Source organism: Panthera onca, chromosome E3, assembly GCF_046562875.1.
Source record: "Panthera onca isolate mPanOnc1 chromosome E3, mPanOnc1 haplotype 2, whole genome shotgun sequence".
NCBI lineage: Eukaryota > Metazoa > Chordata > Mammalia > Carnivora > Felidae > Panthera > Panthera onca.
The window spans coordinates 28,938,252-28,961,831 of NC_138354.1; the positions used below are offsets into that span (position 1 = coordinate 28,938,252).

Genomic DNA, 23,580 nt, shown 5'->3' on the forward strand with positions numbered 1-23,580 from the left:
TGCTGAAATATCTCAAAGATTCAAGCAGATCCCCCTGCATGCCTCACCTTCTCCCCTCCACCCCAGCTGCATGAGCAAAAAAGAGGCTATGGATAGGACCGGTCTCCCTGTTCAGTGGCCAATGATGGACATTCCTGACACCCAGTTACAACTCTTGCCTTCTCATCTGGGCTCTTGAAAGGCAGGCTTCCTCCAACCTCTAACAAAAATGTCACAGAGGAGAGTCTCATGATACAACACAAACCATAAAGCCTCAGTGAGAACACCACCCACTCTCTTCCCCTTGTTCTTAGAGAAATTATCTCACGGGAATAAAACGTTCTGAGCCTCGCAGCAGGAACGGCTTAACAAATACACATGTTTAGAGATGAAGGAAACACTGTCGCATGGCAGGTGACCAGGAAGACCCTTAAGTCTGATTCCTGAGGAGGGTCTCAAGGTTTCAGGGCAAGGACGTCTTACAGGAGCAGCCTGGGACCAGGGGTACGTTCCAAACTTCTGACACCCTCACATGCTCATCGAGCCATCCCCACTAGTGATGACAGCATCTTCCTGTTCTAGAGCTGGCAAACCTGAATGCCTGCAGGGGACAGCTAGGCACACAAGTCAGACAGGGAGGGACAGGGTGAGCTGAGAAGCTCTTGTCTGGTCTAGAAAAAGCCAGGCAGGGAGTGTAAGCCCAGTGTTGCTACATGTTCTGATCTTTCTTTTTTTTTAAATGTTTATTTATTTTTTTTGAGACAGAGAGAGACAGAGCATGAACGGAGGAGGGACAGAGCGAGAGGGAGACACAGAATCTGAAACGGGCTCCAGGCTCTGAGCTGTCAGCACAGAGCCCGACGCGGGGCTCGAACTCACGGACCGTGAGATCATGACCTGAGCCAAAGTTGGACACTTAGCCAACTGAGCCACCCAGGTGCCTCCCCCCTTTTTTTTTTCATGTTCTGATCTTTCAAGAAAAGCAGGAAGTGGATCTTTACAGAAGGCACACCAGATTTTTCATAATTTTTAACATAATCAGATTTCTTCCTCCCACCCCCCGAAAACACACAGGTGGGCCTCATTTGGTGGCCGGTCAACAGTATGCAACACGCCTGGGACACTCTGAGCAGCTTTTACCTCCACAAGCCCCACCCCCACGGTCCAGGGCCGTGATAAACTGGGGGAATGAGGCACCTGGTTTCGCCTGCCCCGCTGTGAACGGATGGGGGAAACAAGGTACACCCACCTTCTCCCCTCCATCGATGGTGACGTTAATGTGCTTGAGAACCAAGTCCAGGTTTTCCCGGTAACGCAGGCCATAGTCTCGGAATTCTACTCGGCCAACCTGAGGCCAGGTGCTGGGCGGAGCCGTCTCGGGGATTTGCCAGGGAGCCTGTGATCGGGGGTGGGGGGTGGCGGTAAGGGATCTTCAGTCCCATGTGACCCAAGGCTGTAGGTGACCTGCAGGTCCCCTCTGACCTCATCTCCCTCCCTCTTGCTCACTCGGCTCCCCGTGGGGCTGCACTACCTCTCAAACACACCTGCGTACCTTGCTGCTGGGCCTTTGCACCTGTGGGTACCCCTATCTGGAATGCTCTTTCCCAAACTACCCCCTCGTGCGCTCCCTGGCATGCTGCAGATCTTCCGCCAATTCAGACCACCCCCTGCCTCTGTGCCCTCCGTCCCCTCCCCTGCTTCGTTCTCCTCCAGACCACCGGGCACCTCCGAGCACCGCAGGTGTGCATTAATTCACTTATTCTGTCACCCACGCCCCCTGGAACATCTCTGTCAGGACAGGTTCTTTCCCTGTTCGCTGTCATACTCCAGGCACACAGTAGGGACTCCACGAATATTTGTGGACTGTACCAATAAATGAGTGGTCTTCTCTGGTCAGACACAAGGGCAGAGGTGTCAGTCTGAATGCCTTCTACATCTGGACACCAACTATGCAGCGACGGCTAATGAGAAAGATCACGGTCACGTGACCTCACTTCATCCTCACTACAATCCCATGAGAGGGGTCCTTTCATTACCCCCAGTTTACACATGAGGAAACTGGAACACAGAGAGGGTGAGTAACTTGCCCAGAGTCACACAGCCCCTATTTCTGAAAAGCTTCTTAAGTTCCGTTCAGCATTTCCTGAGCTCTAGAACTGGATGTGCTCCGGGCCAGGCTGGAGGCTACCTCTGGGGGAGCTGAGGAATGGAGGGGACAGCAAGAGAGAACTTTCAACCTTTCTCCCCCATAAGCTTGTTACATTAATTTTCATTTACAACAAGCACAGTCCCCTTTTACAAATTTATGTATAATGCAGGGGATACGCTGTAAGAACACGGACGGCACTGGAGAGAGAGGTGGGTGGAACTTTCTAACTGTGAAAATATATTCTATATAAATACATATTTTGAGTAGTGCTAAGACCCTGGATCTTTACATTCTTTTGTATTTTTCAAGTATGTTCTTACTTGAGAAATTAAAAAAGGAAGTAATTAAAAGAAGTAAAAACAAAAAATTTTTAAATAAATTTAATTTCGGGGCACCTGGGTGGCTCAGTAGGTTAAGGGTCTGACTCTTGGTTTCAGCTCAGGTCATCTCATGGTTCGGGAGACTGAGCTGACAGCACAGAGCCTGCTTAGGATTCTGTCTCTCTCTCTCTCTCTCTCTCTCTCTCTCTCTGTCCTTCCCCTGCTTGGGCTCTGTTTTTCTCTCTCTCTCTCAAAACAAATAAACAAACATCCATAAATTAAAAAAAAATAAATTTAATTTCATACTTCATGCACGGTGAACTGCAGGGCATGTGAATTAGATCTTAAAAACTAAAAAAATAAATTCGATGTTGAGCGCGAAAACCCCTGGTGTAATACACTCTTATTTCCACAGGGGGCGCTCACACCATTCTGAATAATGCTCTCCCATGAAGCGGGACCTGGTTCACCTGTGTCAGAGTCTTAAGGACGGGGCATTTTCTTGGGAGGCAGTGTGCCAATGGCCACGTAACCTTGAGCAAAGTAACTTAACCCTGTGTCTTAGCTTCCGGATGCGTAAAATGGGGATCATGACAACACGAGCTATAAGGCTACATAAAGATTACATGAATTACTCTACGTAAATTGTATGAATTACTCTACGTAAAATGTGTAGGACAGGGCTGACAGCTCCCAAGGGCCCAATATGTGTCCCTAATATTACTGGTGGTGGGGGCGATGAGGGGATCCACTGGTATTGTCACCATGATCACTGCCAATGCCACCAGTGACAGTGTGTAGGCAGAAAACGGCACTTTCTAGGGGCAATGTGGCACTGATGTCTGGACACTTGGGTCCTACCCCGACCACGTGTGACCTTGGATCAGTCAGTGTCCCTCCCCAGGCGACCGTCTCCTCCATCTATAAAATGGGGACTTGGGTCAAACAACTGCCGGGTTCCCCAAACTTCAGTCATGATTTTTACAACATCCACGTACTGACTCTCTTGCGGTTGACTTTCAGGGCTTTGAATCAACTGGTATTTAATTTTTAAACGTGACGATGAAACTAGTCTCATTCTGCACCGCACAAGTCCCTCATACAGATATGTAACAAAGAACAGAAGACAATTTTCGCTGAATAGGGGTTGTCTGTTGAAGGCACCCAGGTCGCGCTGATGAGGTCAGGTGAGGGCAGGCGAGGGCAGGCCAGGGGCCGGCTTTACCTCCTTCTCCGTTTCCGAATACTCCTTCAGTCTCTCCACGGCCACGATGTTGGTCTCCAACTCGGACGACATGCGAACCAGCCAGTTCAAGTACGTGGTGACCTGTGCACAGAAGAGTCACATGAAGCTTCTGGGGTGAGCAGGGGCCGCTTTATCTTCAGCAAGTGATTACGAATTACGCAATTTTTTGAGGTAAGAAAGGTACCAGCCTCACGTACCGCCGTCGCCAGACCGCACCTCTTAGGCAAGCACGTTTCAAAATAACCCCTGGGCCACACAAGCAATCAGAAAGAGCATCAGAATAGATTTCCAACGAGATGGTAATAAGGGAAAATCCAATGTATCAAAATTTGGGCAATGTGGCTAACGCCGGAATGAGAGATAAAGTGATAGAGTGAAAAGCATTTTTCCTGTCGCTGGAGGCATCCTCTTGGTTCATCAAGGGCTTTCCTTGACTGACGGGGGAATCCCGGCCCCGTGTCTCATCTCCCTCCAGCACCAGCAGGTCAGTCACCGGGCTTCTCAAACGCCGCTTGGCCCCTCACCTCTCCCCCAGCTCCTGCGGGGATTCAAAGCAAAGGCCCGAGACCCTGACGACCGTAAGAGAATGCAGCTGGGGGCACCTGTCTTACCTGCAGTGAGTAGGACACCGAGAGGCCCACTAAGCCGGCGCTGAGACTGTGCCTGGAGATCACTGCGAACAGGGCAGCAAACAGGACGATGCAGTTGCCTACGCACTCCAGCCGCACGGCCAGCCACCTGCTCACAGACACACAGGCAGATGGACAGACACACCAGGAATTGGCTCGTCAGAGATCTGGTTTCTGGCTCAAGCCGGGGAAGGAGGGAGGCACTTTGCTAATGGAAAGAATTCCCCGAGAGCTCCCAAGACAGGCCTTCAATCTGTCCTCTCACGGGGGAAGGAGAGCCAAAGGGACACGGTCTCACTAATTCCTCATTCATCTCGCAACCCCGGGGGACTGAAACGGAGTTCTCCAGAAGGAGCCTTCCCGGGAAACCAAAGCTTGCCTTTTTAAGAACCAACTTTTTTTTTTTAGGGAAACCTTTATAACATACCCATGTACACCCATCTGCAAAGACAGGTCCAGGAAAGTTCCTAAATACTAAGAAGTCATCGACTGTAAGAGGCAGCAGTGTTGTAAAAATAACCTTTTCTTGGCAGAAGGGGGAAGGGAGAGTGAGAAATGAAATACTATTTTCAATGTAGCTGTAATGTTCCTAGATCACCCTCGTTTTAGAAATGTTAAAATACATTGTTTTACCTCTTGGAATATAAACAGATAACATTATTGGTTTAAAGCGAACTTCCCTAGCGTACCTCCAAGCGTTAGGAATATTAGTGATTTAAGGTGTAAAACATTTTAGGGAAATGGTGTTGTTGATCTTATTTCCACTACAGCCCTTAAGATTCGTGTGACTGGGGGTGCCTGGGTGGCTTAGTAAGTTGAGCGTCTAACTTCGGCTCAGGTCATGATCTCACGGTTTGTGGGTTCAGGCCCCACGTTGGGCTCTGTGCTGACAACTCAGAGCCTGGAGTCTGCTTCAGATTCTGTGTCTCCCTCTCTCTCTGCCCCTCCCTTGCTCACACTCTCTCTTTCTCTCTAAATAAACAAATAAATAAATAAACAAATAACATTAAAAAAAGAAAAATTTATCTTTTTTTATTAAAAAAAATTTTAACATTTATTTATTTTTGAGAGACAGAGTGAGCGAGAGTATTAGCAGGGAAGGGGCAGTGAGAGAATGGGGACACAGAACCCAAAGCGGGTTTGAACGGGGCTCAAACCCATGAACCACGAGATTGTGACCTGAGCCGAAGTCAGATGCAAAACCAAGTGAGCCACCTGGGCGCCCCAAAAAAGAAAAAATTTAAATAAAGATTCACGTGACTGATCTTCCTGGGTGTGAGCTTATCCTAAAAACAAACCCAAGTTTGAGAAACTCCCTGCCGATTCTGCAGAGGAAGGTCAGGTCTCCAGTGATTCACGGTCTTTATGGGATTATATTGTGTACGATGGGGCAACAGTTGGTTACGACACGTTGCTCCCAGGGTGAGTCACCCCCTCTCCAGAATTTCCTATCCCACATCTCAAAAAACGTATCAGGACATGAGTGAGGAGAATATTCTTTTAGAGATAAGTCAGATACTTTTCTGAAGTTAGTCGACAAGTAGCGAACTCCTGGCCCTTCTTTGGGACGGATGCTTTTTTCATCATGGCCATTTCACGTGGTCCAACCTCAGGTTGGTGAACAGCTTCCAAAGCTCATCACACAGGGGCGGTGGGTGATCACCCCCGTCAGCTGAGAACAAGGCCACAAAAATATCAGCTGAGTCCGCCTGTCACCGATGACCTTGTACCGTCAGGACCACAGCGAACGGATAGTTCCTGCAGTATTTTCTGACTTGCTCCCTGTTGTCCCTCAGTGCCACCGGAGTGCCTGTGCTTCAAGCTGCCAGTGCTCCTGTCTGCTTTTAATGCTATTCTGTCCCTTCCCGCCCCCACCAAGTCTAACCATCCCGTGTGTGAGGCCCTCCTCCAGGAACTAAGGCTTCCTTCACCTCCTCCCGCGGGCCTCGGGTGCCCACCTGTTGGCCACGATGCTGGGGTAATAGGCCTTCTGGTTCTCGTCCACCTTCAGGTCGCTCTGGCGGATGAAGCGCTCCTGTTCCTCGAAGGCGCGGATGACGCTGACCCCCAGCAGGGTCTCATTGAAGTGGGAATACACTGGGGAGCGGCTGACGGATTCGAGGCGTTTCAGCTGCCGGGACGAGGCCACGTAGAACCTCTAGGGGAAGAGAACGGACCAGGGAGCTGGCAAAGCCCCTCCCGTGCCAGCCACCCACCCCCACCAGGGCTGCGCTGGACAAAGCCTGGACACACACGGCACCTCCGGAAGGCAAGACGGCGGAGCTGGGCTGCTTTTTAACAGGTGTCTCTGCTCACCCGATGCCAGCACAACAGAATGACGACAGCGACCACATAATGCCAGCAGCTCAGGCCCACGGGGAGCCGACTACCCTAGCACAGTTTGAAGTCCTTCCACAGAATCGGCTCATTTCATCGTCACCAGACAGCTAGGAGTCGGTGCTCATTTGCACGGACCGTCAGTAAACCCAGGCACAAAGAAGCTCGCTGACCTCTTCCCCCTCAGGTCCCCCTCAGGCGACAAGTGGCCGAGCTGGGGGGCTGGACTCGGAGAAGCCGGCTGTCAAGGGTGAACCTCTGCACTGTCCTGCCTCTCTCAAGCCACAGACCTCTAGGGTTTTCTGGACCAGGCCTTTGGCCTCCACCCGTCCCCGCAGGCAGTCACCCCATCGGCTCTGCTCCTGCCCTAACCAGGGCAGATGGAACAAAAGCAAAGCAAATCGCGCCCTGGAAGCTTCGAGGACCCGCCCTTAGATGACAGACTGGTCACGTGAGAACATTTAGTTCTCTCGGCCTTAGTTTCCTCGTCTGTACAAACGGGACCGGGGAGACTGAGGTTCCCCATTCTGGAGGTGGCACGTAATGCGAAGGCAGGTGTTTCACAAGCGACACAGCCAGACAAATGAACGAGACAGGGAACAAAGGGTGGTTAGGGACACGGCCTCCCCGCCTCCTGGGGCCCTTGTGGGAGCAGAGACCTTCCACAGAGAACAGTGAACATAATGGAGGAGTCAGACGGGGCTCCGAGTTTAGCAGCTGCTTCCTGGACGGCAGCGTGTGCGGTCACCTGAACCCACACCTGGGCAGCCTTCTGGGTCCTGGAAACCCTATAAGCTAACCCAGCACCACGCCAGCCAGGGCAGGCCCACGATGGTTGCTCTGCCAGTCCTCGAGGGTAGGCCAGATGCCCGCTCTGCTCCTGAGCCTCTCAGCCGTGAACAAAACCCTGATGCCTCGGCCCCGCGGCATCTGCCCTGGGAGGGTTCCTCTCCCCGGCTTTCTTTCTAAACATCCCGGATGGAAATCATTCTCAAGTATTTTGCCTGCTCAACCTACTCCACTTTATTTACTGTAGAAAGCTACCCTGAGATGTATTTGTGTTTAAATTGTTGTTTGCTTACTTATTTTTAGTTTTTTTTTTTTTATTTTTTATTTATTTTTGGGACAGAGAGAGAGACAGAGCATGAACGGGGGAGGGGCAGAGAGAGAGGGAGACACAGAATCGGAAACAGGCTCCAGGCTCCGAGCCATCAGCCCAGAGCCTGACGCGGGGCTCGAACTCACGGACTGCGAGATCGTGACCTGGCTGAAGTCGGACGCTTAACTGACTGCGCCACCCAGGCACCCCTTATTTTTAATTTTTAAAAATATTTTATGGGGCGCCTGGGTGGCGCAGTCGGTTAAGCGTCCGACTTCAGCCAGGTCACGATCTCACGGTCCGTGAGTTCGAGCCCCGCGTCAGGCTCTGGGCTGATGGCTCAGAGCCTGGAGCCTGTTTCCGATTCTGTGTCTCCCTCTCTCTCTGTCCCTCCCCCGTTCATGCTCTGTCTCTCTCTGTCCCAAAAATAAATAAACGTTGAAAAAAAAAAAAAATTAAAAAATATTTTATTTATTTTCGAGAGAGGACAAGTTGGGGAGGGGCAGTGAGAGAAGGACAGAGGATCTGAAGTGGGCTTTGTGCGGACAGCAGGGGGCCCAACACGGGGCTCGAACTCATGAACTGCAAGATGATGACCCGAGCTGAAGTCACCCAGGAGCCCCTAAACTCAGTCTTTTAAAAAAAGAACGATCAGCTAGCTTCCCTTTTATTTTTTTTTTATTATTTTTTTAAAATTTTTTTTAATCTTCATTTTTGAGAGAGAACGTGTGAGCAGGGGAGGAGCAGAGAGAGAGGGAGACAGAATCTGAAGCAGGTTCCAGGCTCTGAGCTGTCAGCACAGAGCCCGACGCGGGGCTGTAACTCACAAACCGCGAGATCATGACCTGGGCCGAAGTTAGACGCTCAACCGACTGAGCCACCCAGGCATCCCGCTAGCTTCCCTTTTAAACTCTATTCCAGGAGACATAATCCACCCCGCCAGACTCAACTGACTTTTTCAGAAACCAAGTGCCTGGTGCTTGTAAATAAAAATAACTACTTGCTGGGCACCTGGGGGTCTAGGTTGGTTATGCATCCAACCGCTGATTTTGGCTCAGGTCACGATCTCACGGGTTCATGGGTTTGAACCCGGTGTTGGGCTCCACGCTGGCAGCACGGAACCTGCTTGGGATTCTGTCTTACCCTCTCTCCCTGCCCCTCCCCCAGTCATGTTCGAGCTCGCTCTCTCTTTCAAAAAAAATAAGCACTGGGGCACCTGGGTGGCTCAGTCGGTTAAGTGTCTGACTTCGGCTCAGGTCATGATCTCACAGTCCATGAGTTCGAGCCCTGCGTCGGGCTCTGTGCTGACAGCTCAGAGCCTGGAGCCTGCTTCGATTCTGTGTCTCCCTCTCTCTCTGCCCCTCCCCTGCTCACGCTCTGTCTCTCTCTGTCTCAAAAATAAATAAACGTTAAATAAATAAATAAATAAATAAATAAGCATTAAAGTAAATAAATAAAGGGGCTCCTGGGTGGCTCAGTCAGTTAAGCATCCGACTTCGACTCAGGTCATGATCTCGCAGTTCCTGAGTTCAAGCCCCAGGTCGGGTTCTGTGCTGACAGCTCAGAGCCTGGAGCCTGCTTCAGATTCTGTGTTTCCCTCTCTCTCTCTGCCCCTCCCCTGCTCACACCCTGTCTCTATCTCAAAAATAAACATTAAAAAAAATAATAAATAAAATAAGTAAATAAATAAGTAATAACCGCTCGACAAGCACATGCCTGAGCCAGGCAGCAGGCCGCAAGCTAAGGTACTTGGAGCTGTGACTGGGCAGTTTTTCAGACACCAAAATATTCCATAAAAGCAGAAATGCCTTCTTCCAAGCAACAAGGACGCCCCAACACAAGTCCACATCGGCTTATCTCTTCATCTTTTTATAAAAATGACTTGCTTTTAAATTAAAACATTAATGGGTAGCCATTTAAAACGCTGGGGGTTGGGGGAATGATACAGATGGGAATATTATAAAAAAAAAAAATCACACTGCAGCCATCACACTCAGATAAGCACTATTCAAATCTCAGTGTATAACCTTCCAGATCTTTTCGGAGGAAAGAGAAAGAACCTACGTGTATTGAAAAGCCACTTTTTAATCAAGATATAACACACATTATGCTGAAAAATGCACCAAATCTTTACAGCTTGATGAAGTTTACATTCATTCACACCTGCACCCCCACTATCTGACCAAAATCTAGAACATCTCCAGCATCCATAAAATTCTTGTGTCCTCTGGGTCAAAACTCAAGTTATTTCTAGTTTGAGGCTATTATGAACCATGATGCTAAGAACGTTCTAGCACTTTTTTTTTTTTTTTTTTTTTTTTAGTAGATGCATTCTCTCATCTCTATTGCATATATGCTGAGGAAGGACTGCTGGGTGGTAGGTAAGTGTGTATTTAGTTAAAAGTCATTAAACAAACAAACAAACAAATTCTCCCATAATCCCAACCCTTGGGGACACCAAGTTTTCCTTTTCCTCTCACTGCTTCCGTTTCTGGCCCTGCACAAGCACATTATGCTTGCATCTTGGTTATAGTAACAGTGTGTATATAATATGATCCTTTGCTGAACTGTCTTTGTTGTTTAGAAATAAAATCCATGGAGGGGCACCTTGGTGGCTCAGTCGGTTAAGCATCTGACTTTGGTTCAGGTCATAATCTCATGGTTTGTGGGTTGTTGTTTTTTTCTTTTAATTTCTTTCAATGTTTTCATTTATTTTTGCGACAGAGAGAGACAGAGCATGAGCAGGGGAGGGGCAGAGAGAGAGGGAGACACAGAATCTGAAATAAGCTCCAGGCTCTGAGCTGTCAGCACAGAGCCCGACGTGGGGCTTGAACTCATGGACTGTGAGATCATGACCTGAGCTGAAGTGGGACGCTTAACCAACTGAGCCACCCAGGCACCCCTGGTTTGTGGGTCTGAGCCCCACGTTGGACTCTGTGCTACAGCTCAGAGCCTGGATCCCGCTTGGAATTCTGTATCTCCCCCTCTCTCTGCCCCTCCCCCACTCGTGCTCTCTCTCTCTCTCTCTCTCTCTCAAAAATAAACATTAAAACATTAAAAATAAATAAATAAAAAATAAAATCGGTGGTATCGCAACAACCTCTCGGTAATTATGTCCATTAAGGAACACGAGATCCCATCACTGAGTGAAAAAAAAAGCTGGCACCAACTTAAAGAGAACACAATGAGGGTGTCGCAGTGGGTCCTGCTCTCTCTGGTTCCACCTTCATTCATGCACACCAACCACGGGGCCACAGCGTGGTGGAGCCTGGGGGACGGCTGACGACCAAGGGCTCCGGGCCCCGCGTGAGCAGGCCACGGCACAGCCTGACGCGTGGAGGTCTTGGCAGCTCTCCCTCTCGTTTTGTGCTGTAGTGATTGGCTCCCATCTAAACCACTGTCTCCCGCCAGCAACTGTGCTGCAGGTAACCTTTTCGGGGCAGAAAGGGGCAGTGCAGCACCGTGGTTACCAATGCAAGCTTTAAAGTCAGACAGACGTGAGTTCACACTCCCAGCTGCACCACCAGGGCCTCGACACGCTCCTCCGTCAGCTGCAAGCACAGTTTCTGTGGCGATCACCTAAATAACCACACTGACTCCCTTGCTGTGTTTGTTCCCCTTCCTCGGTCTTGTATTCTGAAATAGACATTGATGGCTGGAGCTCCAGCAACCACCTTAGACCATGAGGTCAACTTAAGAATGGAAGGCTTGTGCAAAGCTGGGAAAACTTAAAAAAAAAAAACCACAACAGCGACGAAGTCTGGGACATTAACAAATGTGTGCAACTGCCACACCAGAGCTGAAGGGACCACCTCTAAATTTCTACTATGAGAAAAAAATAAATAGAAACAACAAATAAGTAAGTAAATAAATACATTTCCACTAGGAGAGAGAAAGACAAACATCTTGTCTGAGCTGCTGTTATTCACATCTCTATTTTCTGCAGGGGGGCTAAGACCTAAAGAACTTAATAAAACTCTTCTAAGTTTATTTATTTTGAGAGAGAGAGAGAGAGAGCGAGCGAGCGCACGCGTGTGCACGTGGGTGGGGGAGGGCAGAGAAAGAGGGAGAGAGAGAATCCCAAGCAGGCTCTGTGCTGTGAGCACAGAGCCCAATGTGGAGCTCGATCTCCCAAAACCATGAGATCACGACTTCAGTCGAGACCACGAGTTGGACGCTTAACCGAATGTGCTACCCAGGTAACCCCATAATGTTAATAATCAATTTTAATAATCAAGGTGTCTTTACTGCTATAGCTTTTCTCCCTTTGAGAGGTACTGAAAAGTGACAAACACCAGTTGGGCCCTCTGCCGGCAAATCGCGCACAGCGCCGTGCCGCGGAAATGGGAAGACGGCATGAGGCCCGGACTCACACGGGAGCGTGAAACCCCGGAGGGCTCCTCCCGCAGCCCCGAGACCCCGCCTCTCACCTGCACGAAGAAGTAGATGAGGCCCAGCGGCGGGATGATGATGGCAGCGATGGGCGTGGCCAGCAGGATGATGGCGCAGGCGCCGATGACGTTGAACAGGGAGCCCATGAACATCTTGATGACCTGAGGGATCATCGAGTCCACCGTGTCCAGCTCCTTGGAGAAGCGGTTCACCAGGTTCCCGCTGGGGGTCCGCTCGAAGAAGCTCATGGGGGACCGGAGCACGTTCTGGAGCAGGTTCAGGTGCAGGCGGCGGGAAGCAAAGATCCCCCCGATGGACAGCGCCATGGAGTAGCCGAACACGGAGATACCTGCAACGTTCTGGCGGTAAACACCACAGTGGGGCCCGGGCCCGGGGTGGGGGTGAGGACAGGCCATGCAGACGCAACAGGCCTGCACGCTCAGCCTCGAAGAATAACGGCAACGGTGATGACGAGAGTCGTGGCTGCTATTTACTGAGGACTCGGTGTCTATTCAACACCGTACAAGAGTTTTACACGTTAATTTTTTAAAAAAATTTTAAATGTTTGTTTTTCAGAGAGAAAGAGAGAGAGAGGGAGAGCGAGCATGAGCAGAGACAGAGAGAGACACAGAATCCGAGGCAGGCTCCAGGCTCTGAGCTGTCAGCACAGAACCCGACGTGGGTCTCAAACGCGAACCATGAGATCGTGACCCGAGCCGAAGTCAGATGTTCAACCGACGGAGTCACGCAGGTGCCCCACATGCACCTAATTCTTTTTTTTCTTTTATTAAAAAAATTTTTTTTTTAAAGTTTATTTATTTTTGAGACAGAGAGAGACAGAGCATGAACAGGGGAGGAGCAGAGAGAGAGGGAGACACAGAATCTGAAACAGGCTCCAGGCTCTGAGCTGTTAGCACAGAGCCCAACGCGGGGCTTGAACTCACGGACCGTGAGATCATGACCTGAGCCGAAGTGGGACGCCTAACCGACCAAGCCACCCAGGCGCCCCCACATGCACCTAATTCTTAAGACTGACTCTGTATAAATCCTATTAGCACCCATTTTACAGAGAAGGGAGCTCAAGGTCAGACAGGTGAACTCCTCTGCCCTCGATACAGTCAGCCAATCAGCAGCAGAGCTGGGGTTCTGATCCAGGCAGCCTGCTTGCTCCAGGGTCATGCTCTTAATCTGTATGCCACATTCCTCTAGACCAGTGGCATGCAACAGAACTTTCTGGAATGATGGAAATGTTCTGGACCTATGCAGTCCAGTGTGGTCGCCTCCAGGCACACGTGGCTACTGAGCACTTGACATGTGGCCAGTGCCACTGACAGCTGATACTGTTACTTAGGTTTGACGAACCGCAATTCAAAGAGCCACACTGTGGCCAGCGGCCACCAGAGTGGACAGCTCAGCTCTGGAACAGACACTGCTGCTGTGTGAGGCAGGGAAACATCACACCCACCCTGTGTCCCACCTTCCCTCAAGGACAGTTTGGAGGCTAGTCCCATGCCCAATGACGGGGCATTAGGGATGAAGAAATCTGGGAAATCCATATCTACTCTTCTGTTGTTTTTTTTTTTTTCCAAAGCCATCTCCCAGAGACCAGGAGACATCTGTGGCTCCTCTGAACAAGCCACAGGGAGACAGCCGTTCTTTGCAAAGAGATTTCATAGGGATGGAGAGGCTTACTCTCGGGAGCAGGGGCTGAAACAACTGGCTGCACCCAGCGCTGCCCAGCTGTGTCTTTGCCACCTACCAGCTGTGGGACCTTCCCGCAAGTCACTTAACCTCTAGGTTAAGGGGTCCTCCTCTATAAGATGGCAACAATGATACATAACCTTGTAGCACTGCTGAATGTGAAGGGCAGTGTGCCGCTGTACAGAAAGTACTCAAATGTATCAAACCTATACTTACGTATCACAGACACTGAACACACGTAGGTAGGGAGAGATGCCCACTGCTTTTAGGAGTCTAAACACACGGCTCGTTAACATAGTGTAGCACAGTGATCAAGAGCAGGGGCTCCTGGGCTAGACCACCTCACTCAAAGCCAGCCCTGCCCATGTATTTGCTGTGCAACTTCCGACAACTTACTTAACCTCACTGGGGCTTAGAGTCTCTATTTCTTTTCTTTTCTCTTTTTTTAAAATTACTTTATTTTTATTTACAAAATTTTTAATGTTTATTTTTGAGAGAAATAGAAAGACAGATGGAGTGCCTGGGTGGATCAGTTGGTCAGGCATCCAACTTCGGTTCAGGTCACGATCTTGTGGTTCATGAGTTCGAGCCCTGCGTCAGGACCCGTGCTGACAGCTGGGAGCCTAGAGCCTGCTTCCAATTCTGTGTGTCATTCCCTCTCTGCCCCTCCCCTGTTTGCACTGTGTGTGTGTGTGTGTGTGTGTGTGTGTGTGTGTGTGTATCTCACAAATAAATAAACATTAAAACAAATTTAAAATGGAAAAAAAAAAAAAAAAAAAAAAGAGTGCAAGCAGGGGAGGGGCAGACAGAGAGAGAGGGAGAAACAGAATCTAAAGCAGACTCCAGGCTCCGAGCTGTCAGCATGGAACCTGATGTGGGGCTTGAACTCAAATCACAAGATCATGACCTGAGCCTCAGCCATGATGCTTAACTGACAGAGCCACCCTACTCATCACCCTACTCATTTTTATTTTAGAGAGACATAGTGTGTGCAGGGAACATGGGCAGAGGGAGAGAGAGAAAATCCCAAGCTGGCCCCATGCCCAGTGCCGAGCTCAATGTGGGGTGGGATCCCGCAAGCCCGGGATCATGACCTGAGCAAAAATCAAGAGTCAGAAGGGCAAGGGACTGAGCCACCCAAGTGCTGCTAGAGTCTCTATTTTTTCTAAAATGCGGAAAATACTAGCTGTGACCTCATGACACCTGCTGCAAAAGCAACATAAGTTAAAACACCTAAAAATGTTTAGAACATGACCAGCACCAAGTAAGTGCTCGGTAAACAACAGCTCTTATTATTAACGTTGTTGTGTTTGGGGACCTTCGTGGAACCACAAGAAGGGTATACAGGGTTTCTCAATTTCGTCACTACTGACATTTGAGGCTACGTCATTCTCTGTTGTGGGGGCCGGGCTATGCACTGCAGGACATCTAGCGACCCCCCTGACCTCTACAAGGCAGTTGCCCCCCGCACCGTGACAGCTCTAAGTACCTCCAGACATTGCTAAATGTCCCCCTAGGGGACAACATTGAGCACCACTAGCATAACCGAGTTCCCACTCTCAGGGAGCAGGTTAAAGTCCACAAGTGAGAGTTTACAGAAGCCCCATCACCCTGACACAGGAACAAGGGGCAAGGGCCCTTGCTTGCCAAGGCTCGAGGGGGCTGCTGTTCCTCAGCTTTCCTCATCTGTAAAATGGACACATTGGAGTGCTCTTCATCTCCTAGGGCCCCATGAAACAGAGCATTCAAGAAACATTCCCTCTACAAGGTATCTGAGTGTCTACTAAGTGATAGGTACCGTTCATGTGAGTTTGGCTTAGTTTGGGGGTCTGCAAAACCCTGACAAATGGGGGACCCAACTGCATAATAAGACATGGAGACATTTCAAGTGGCCAAAATTGGGTGGGCAGAGGAGGATGGGAAGGAGACGGCCCCCACCTTGCGAAATGCCCAGGGCGCCGTAGACGCTCAGCCGGACTTTGGTGTGCTCCTGGGTCCCGTTGACGATGGGGTCATCAGTCCAGAGGCTGAGCCAATAGTTAGAAGCCAGGGCAGCAACGTGGTTGCACAAGAAAAGGAAGATGCTCAGAAAGGCGATGAACAGTCCGATGGCCTTCATGTAGTCCCAGTACACGGACAGCTTGACCTGCAGACCCGGGGACAGAAGGCATTCGGAGGGTGTTCCCACCACACGCATCCAAGGTCAGGCACTCCAACAGCACCTGTGTGATCCAGTCCCACCCCCCCCACCCCCGGTGCTCACGCCCACGGCACAGTCCCCCTTAGTTGATGGATAAAGTCAGCAGGAGAGAAAGTCAAGGTCTCTGCCCTCATGGAGCTGCCGGTCAAGTGGCAAGACAGACATCCAGCGCCCAGGTGAATGTGTAATTATAGAGAAGGGCTGGAGCAGTGCAGGATTCCCTCAGAGGGTAAAAATGGGCATCACGACCTGACCGAACGGGGAGGTAATCTGACAATTTCCCTGAGGAAATGATGACCAAGAACGGAAAAAAGGCACGTAGGGCAGAGGAAGCAGCATGTGCAAAGGCCCTGAGATAGCAAGGAACACAACACGTTTAGGGAACCGAAGGGAGGCGTGGGTGGCTGGAACACGGTCGAGCTATAGAACGAGCGGCGGTCACACCACACAGGGCCTGGAAGATCCTGTTTAGCATTCGGAGCTTTAGTCCAGGCCCATCAGGAAGGTGTGACATGTGGCCTAGCAACTGAGACCAAGTGCTACCTCCCCCCTCGTTTCCTCTCAACAGCAAACACCGACTCCACATTGGTTCCACTGGCTCCTGGATGGTCGGTGCCGGCTTAGTCTGTGCCTCGGCTCCAAAGGGCAACCAAGGAGGACTTCTCCCACTCCTCCCTTCCCTGTGGAGCCCAGAAGGAGGGCTAAATAATTCTGTGTAGTTGTTCAAAGGGGGGCCTGAACACCAGAGACAGGGGCAGCCTGCTTTGGGCCAGCCCTAGGCCCAATCTGCCTGGCTCGGTTTCCACAAACGCCAGGTATCCGTCCTTGTGTGGGTGTGCTCATGGTCGCTTCAAGCTCTCATGTGCTGAATTTGGGGTCATAAAAACCACTGATGTGAATAAGAGTCGGGCTGAAAGGTTAACAGGTCAAAGCCCGGAGGTCTCACGTGTAACTGACCGCTTCTTTTTGACTTTTATTTTGTCTTGTTTTTCCAACTGAAATGGGGGGTGGGGGGTGGAGGGGTGGGGGGCTGTTCCAGAATTACCACGTTTTTGTCACCATTTGGCTTTGTCACACAGCCAAGCAGCCCGCTGCTGATCCCGGAATTACACTGCGGGACTTGGGGACCCCCCAGCAGCAGCAGAGCACGGTGGGTGTGGGAGTCCAATATTCCGAGCAAGCTTGCTGAGCCCAGCTCCACTCCCAGTCGAGCTCTGGCAAGTCACAAGCCCCCTGCTCTGTTTTCCTGGCGTATAAAAGGCAGGTAATACCGGGCGGTGTGGGATTAAATAAGCACTCAGTGGGCCTGGCATTCCTTCTCCGGTCTTTGATTTGGGGTCACTCCCCTGGCTCCCCAGAGGACCAGCGAGAACAGGAGGGAGGATACACTACAGCCACCTCCACCCCTGACCAAGGCTGCGATGAGAAGAGAAGAGAAGAAGCCTGAAACGGAGGATTCCAAGAGCTTCTGGATGCATCCAGGTAGATCTCAGAGAACGGTGTGCTGACCTCGCTTGTTCCTGAACCACCCCACATGGGGTGTGAACTTATTTTAAAAATTCCATTCCCCCTTTTTTTTAAAAAAAAAAACATACCACATGTATTTTTAAAAATAAACTCTGGATCATTACCATAAATGGAAGATTATTGACACACGCCCAAAACAGGGGAGCATAAAACACATACAAGAAAACAAGGGCCCGAAACCAGTTTTCCCTGGGACAACAAGACGTCAGCGCCTGTCAGTGCTACAGACTTGAATGTCTGTGTCCCTCCAAATTTGGATGTTGAGATCCTAACCCCGAGGGAGATGGTATTAAGAGGTGGGGCTCTGGGGAAGTGGTCGGATCCTCAGGACGGAACCCTCACGATGGGGTTAGTGCCTTTAGAGGACTGGCTCCACAGAGCACACGGCTGTCTGCGAACCAAGAAGCAAGCCCTCTCTAGAAACGCCTGCTGGTACCTTGGTCTTTGGCTCGCCAGCCTCCCAAAGTGCTAGCAATAAAGGCAGGTTGCTTCTAAGCCACCCAGCCTATGTTTTTTTTTTTTTTTTTTTTAACATTTATTTTTATTTTTGAGACAGAGAGAGACAGAGCATGAACGGGGGAGGGTCAGAGAGAGAGGGAAACACAGAATCTGAAACAGGCTCCAGGCTCTGAGCTGTCAGCACACAGTCCGACGCGGGGCTTGAACCCACGGACCGCGAGGTCATGACCTGAGCTGAAGTCGGAGGCTTAACCGACTGAGCCACCCAGGCGCCCCCAGCCTATGGTTTTCTGTGACAGCAGCTCACCAGACTAAGACAGGCATAAAAGATAAACGAGCATCTAAGTCAGACTTTCTAGGTAATCATCAGGGTTAAAACAGAAATCAAAGACTCACATTACGCAACGCGACAGAGATGTTATCTCAGAGGCAACCTTACCTTGTACACAACTTCCCACACGTGGGAAGGCAGGATTTAGAGCACCCGGGTCACCTACAGAAAGCCCCCAGCTGCTCAAAGGAGGTGGTGGTCAGTAGAGCAGAGGCTACAAACGTCAACCCTGGAGTCTGGCTGCCAGGGTTCAAATCCTAGCTCTGCCATCCCCCGGCTGCGACCTTGGGCAAGTCATTTAGGCTCTCGGGTCCCTGTTCCCAGCACTGGGAAATGGCACTTTTATAGGCTTGTTGAGGGGCAAGACACCAGCGAACATAAACAAGGCGTTCTGCACAGGGCCCCGCACGCAGGGACGCCAGCCACGGTCCTCACCTGCCCCGTTTGAGCCTTGTCTGCCTCCACCAGCTTCCACGCCTCCTCGTCCTGGGCTCCAGGTTTCTGCGGCTCGGCGGTGCTCGTGTGGTGGCGGCTAACGTCCCCGCTGTAGGAGGAAGAGTTGCTCAGCTGTCTGGGGAAAGCAGGGCACACGGGTGTCAACCAAACGGGAGCCTCGGGGACAGAGGCAAGCCCGGCAGAGCATCAAGCTAGTTCAATCCTCTGATTTCACAGCCGTGACCCAGGGAGGGAACCCGCGACACAGGACCCCACGGAGAAGATGTTCCTTCACGCAGGCAGTGCTCAAGAAGCATCTCTGGCCTGCCGGTGGTCGTCATCAGCTTTAAACACCATGATACACTATCACCAATCGTGTGGCCCAAAGCCGTCTTTAGAGCCTTCACTGAGGTAGCCCCACCCCCTGGGGACTTGTCACCCTGGAGAATGATGTAGGCGTGCGTGGGCATATGCACAAGAATGCCCTCTTGAGCCATGGCTCAGTCCCACACGGGCAAAGGGATGGGATGTGACTTCCATCCTGGTTGGGGACTCTCCCCACTGCCTTCTTGGTTTGCAGGCATTCATGAAGCCTGCAAGCTCCTCAGGCCAGCTGGGAGCGGAAGGGGCTCCAGTTAGAAACTGAGGACAGTGATCCAGCCCCTGAGGAACTGATTCCTGCCAACACTCATGTGAGCTTCATAGTGATCCTTCCCCAGCCGAACCTTCAGATGAGACCCCAGCCTGCCAGGAACCTCGGATGTGGCTCGTGTGAGACCCTGAATGGACAAAGCGGCTCAGCCGTGCCCAGATCTTCCAAAGCCACAGAAACTAGGAGATGACAAGCCACTAAGTTTGAGGTCATCTGTTACACAGCAACTGATATGCCCAGTGTCCCCGACACTTCTGCTCAGTCCGCTCATGGTTCTCCCTGGCAAGCCCCCCACCGTCACCGCCCGTAGGTCCCAGGACCACCTCCAGGTGCTGCCTTATGTCGGTTTTCTCAGCAGATTCTCCAATCGCAGCAACCATGACTGACCGATCACGTGCCTGAATCCCGGCAGTGCCCCCACAGCCCCGGGGTGAGGCTCCGTTCTACGTGACTTACACACATGTAGCTAGCTCACTGCCTTGACGGGTGCACCAACAGAGCAGGAATATTTCCACCTGTCCCGTACAACAAAAATCAGGAGTCTAGGGGGCTGCTGTGTGCAGTGTTCTGATGGGAGGAGCTACTCACGCCAATTTCCTTCCCAGCCCCGTGTCTGTGGAATCCACCCCCACCCGGAGCAAGATAAGTGCAGGATAACAGCAAGATAACTGCTCACCCAGTTAGAAGTGAGTGCTGTTTACTGGGTGCTGATGAAGCAAGGTGCTGTGCTGAGTACTTCTCAGGCACTACACAGTGTCCGTCTCACTACAGCCAGCCCCCTGCAGTAGGTACACCACAGACCCTATCTGACACATAAGAAACTGAGGCACAGAGAGGTTAAGCAAGCAGGCTCACGGAATGCTGCTCCTCCAAATCCCAAACCATCTAGCTGAAAACAACCTCCTTTAAAGCAGCAAAGCCTAGACCTTTGGAGCACTGGCTCAGAGACCAGGATTGGGTTCGAATCCAAGTTCAGTTTCGGGGCACCTGGGTGGCTCAGTCAGGTAAGCATCTGACTTTGGCTCAGGTCATGATGTCACAGTTCGTGGGTTTGAGCCCCACGTCGGGCTCTGTGCTGGCAGCTCAGAGCCTGGAGCCTGCTTCGGATTCTGTGTCCCTCCCTCTCTCTCTCTCTCTCTCTCTCTGCCCCTCCCCCACTTGTGCTCTGTCTCTGTCTCTCAAAAATAAATAAATGTTAAAAAAAAAAAAAAAGCTCAGTTTCTCTCCAGCTGCATGACTTAGGGAGAGTGCTCAGTTTGCTCATCTATAAAATGGGAAGGTAAGATTTCAACAGACCATACAGGGCTGGTGCCATGCCTGGCTCCCAATGGTGGATTGAACATCGTGATCACTACCAGTGTGACCATTTTGATTCAAATACTGGCTCTTACAGCCTGACTGGTCCAGGCCCCTCTGAACGACTTGAGCCAAGATCGATATCATGTGGGGAACGTGAGTGTCCCAAGTGCAGACGACATCTGGTGAACAGTGCCAGGTGAGGTCTCCTAATGATTTGGGAAAGGAGGCAGAAAGCCCACATCTTCTAAGACCTCGGGGAGCTGAAGGCCTGTCTCGGTAAGTCAGACAGGCTGCCGGCACTCCCATCCCTCTTGGCTCCCGACCCAGGCAGGTGGCAGAGACAGGGCGCCTGGAGAATCCAGAGGAACGGGTCCGCCCGTACCCCCTACCTCTGCAGCTGCTTCCCCGAGACGTCTGTCACCAGCATGCCATTCTCCATCTGCTTCGTCTCCTTCCCGGGACTACTGATGCCTGTTAACCCGGGCAGAAGACAGGAGAGAGGGAAATTGTGATGTCAGGAGCTGGGCACCAAGACCCAGGACATTGAGGAAAACCCACCACTTGAACGCAGATAACCTGACCCCCAGGAAGCTCAGAAAGCAGGAGCTGCTTTGCTGAGGCCACAGACAGTCTCCCGGCGCAGGTGCGGGAGATACTTGTTGCTGGCTGGCTCCCTTGGGCCACAGGTGATGGCCTGCGACCACCTAGAGGGCTCCGCAGGGGAGGGTGCCCTGTGCGGCAGCAACAGGTGTGATTCAGTGCAGCTAACAGCGTCTCAGCTGCATGAAGCTTAGTCCAAGGGGCCAGGAAGCAAGGAGCCTCGTGGGGAACGGGGCACAGCTCACGGGTCCCTAAGCATCCCGTGCAAGGCACGTACTCAAATAACAACCAGTTTTGACAAGACCATCAGCCAACAGGAGGAGTCCGGGAAGGCGCTCCAGCCGCACCTCCCAGGGCCAGTTTTCGGTTGCCAGATCGTGGGGAGGTCCAGACATCTAGGGTAGAGGGTGCCTGGAGCAGTGCCTTTTCCCCCACGGTGATGAACTTCCCTGACGACTGGTGGGGCCACCGTGAGAAATACCAGCCAGGCATGTGCCCCTGTCCCAGGAGTCACACCCTCAGCATCCACACTCATCACCGTAACCTCGACGGCAGTGGCTCACATTTATTAAACAAGTGGTGGCCGCTGTGCTGACATACAATATCTGCCTTCATTCTCCCGACCCCTCGGTCGTATGTTATTATCACCCCCACTCTGCACTCAACTCTGCACGCCGCTCCCAGGACAAGGAGAGAGCGTACAAGAGAGACGCACGGTGTAGGACTCCGAAGGGCTGGCCCGGAAGAGGAGGGGAGGGCATGCGGGGGAGATGTTACTAAAGGGACAAATACGCAGCCAGCAAGGGCAGGGTGACCCTGGGAACATGCTGATGGAACGTTAAGTGGTGCAGAATGCAAAAAGGCAGGCTCTTTCAGATGAGACACTGCAGAGCGGGGCAGGCAACCATTCCTGCGTTGGGGGCAGGGAGCTCTGAGCTGGTGATTCTCCATCTTGGCTGTGAAGGACGCACCCCCCCGCCCCCCGCCCGGGGATGCCCCCCGCCCAGGTTCGGTCCCTGCAATGACGGCATGCAGGGAGGCCAGGCGCCCACCCTGAGTGAGAGCACAGTCAGGAATGAAGTGTTCTCTTACTTCCCAGCTGTGTGGGCTAGGGAAGCAATAAACCTCCTTGAGCCTCAACTTTCACATCTGCAAAGCAGGAGTCACAGCTACCTTCGTAAGTGGGAGGATGGATGAGGCCGTGCACGGGGCTTGGTAAGGGAAAGACACCACGGTGGTACTTAGCAGCACTCATGCCTAGAAACACGTTCTGTAGATAATTACGGGGTGCAGCCAAGATTGACAATCACTGTTTTATACGTTTCTTTTTAATGCAGGATCTTTTTTTTTTTTTTTAATTAAAAAAAGAAACTACATCACAGAGAAGAATGATGACAAGGATTTTCCGTGCAGGCAAGGACAGCCACATATGCGCCCGGCACTGGAGGCCCCGGCCTGGCCTTGACCGTCTTTCTCTGTGCAGGGACAGGGATGCCCGAAAACAAGCCCAGAGACACCTGCGCTGTGGCAAGGGCTTCAGAGAGCCCCACTCTCAGGGCCGCACAGGCTGCCCTGTGCAAGCTTCAGCCTCCTCTTCTGCTCCTCACCCAGTATGAGCCATAAGGTCTGGATGGGAGACCTCACAGTGGCCTCCTGTGACCCCCTTTCTCAACCCAATTAGCCCATAGGTTGATACAGCGGCTGGGGCAGCTGGAAAACTCTCCGCCGAAAGGAGACAGACTGAGAGTCCTAGGGGGGCAACGTGAACATGGGTCGATCCACCACTCCGACTGCCTTCTTTGCAAGGTGTCAGCCCCTCCCTCTTCCTACAGGCAGGCCACGGGGGCTCTGCCCAAGGTCAGAAGCTTAGTCCAAGGAACCCCTTCCCCATGACTTTGAACTAACCCGACGAGGACTAAAGACAGCTTGGGTTGATCTGTCCTAAAGGAACAGGATTCCCGGAGTTCCTACTTCCTGAGTCTTGCTCATTTGGTTTGGCCTTTGATTTCTGAGCTACCCGGTTCTCTTCCTTGTTTCAGCAGCCGGAGTCGGCTTCTGTGGCTTACGGAAGAGCCCTTATGTCTGGACCCTTAAGACATATTGCTGTTTAAGGAAGGCAGGAGCGATGGGTCCACTCCAGTGGCTGGTGATGCCTTTACCTCGCCAGAGGGAGCCAGCACAGCCTTCCCTGCTGTAATTCTGCTAACAGACAGCCCTCCTCTGGG

At 51.5% G+C, this 23,580-nt stretch overlaps 1 protein-coding gene across 2 annotated transcripts in view; it reads right to left on the reverse strand.

Moving 5' to 3' along the window:
* The window catches only part of ABCC1 (ATP binding cassette subfamily C member 1 (ABCC1 blood group)), a 141,858-nt gene that overhangs the window by 5,013 nt on the left and 113,265 nt on the right, over positions 1 to 23,580 (reverse strand). The window contains exons 20-27 of one of the 2 annotated variants that reach the window (XM_078440284.2): positions 21,145 to 21,226; positions 18,805 to 18,913; positions 15,791 to 15,998; positions 12,190 to 12,500; positions 6,282 to 6,481; positions 4,306 to 4,432; positions 3,674 to 3,775; positions 1,229 to 1,375 (exon numbers count right to left, since the gene is read on the reverse strand). In XM_078440284.2, coding sequence (XP_078296410.2) covers positions 1,229 to 1,375; positions 3,674 to 3,775; positions 4,306 to 4,432; positions 6,282 to 6,481; positions 12,190 to 12,500; positions 15,791 to 15,998; positions 18,805 to 18,913; positions 21,145 to 21,226 — 1,286 coding nt within the window. Of the gene's footprint in view, positions 1 to 1,228; positions 1,376 to 3,673; positions 3,776 to 4,305; positions 4,433 to 6,281; positions 6,482 to 12,189; positions 12,501 to 15,790; positions 15,999 to 18,804; positions 18,941 to 21,144; positions 21,227 to 23,580 lie in introns of both variants that reach the window. The other variant, XM_078440283.2, reaches the window with a different exon arrangement.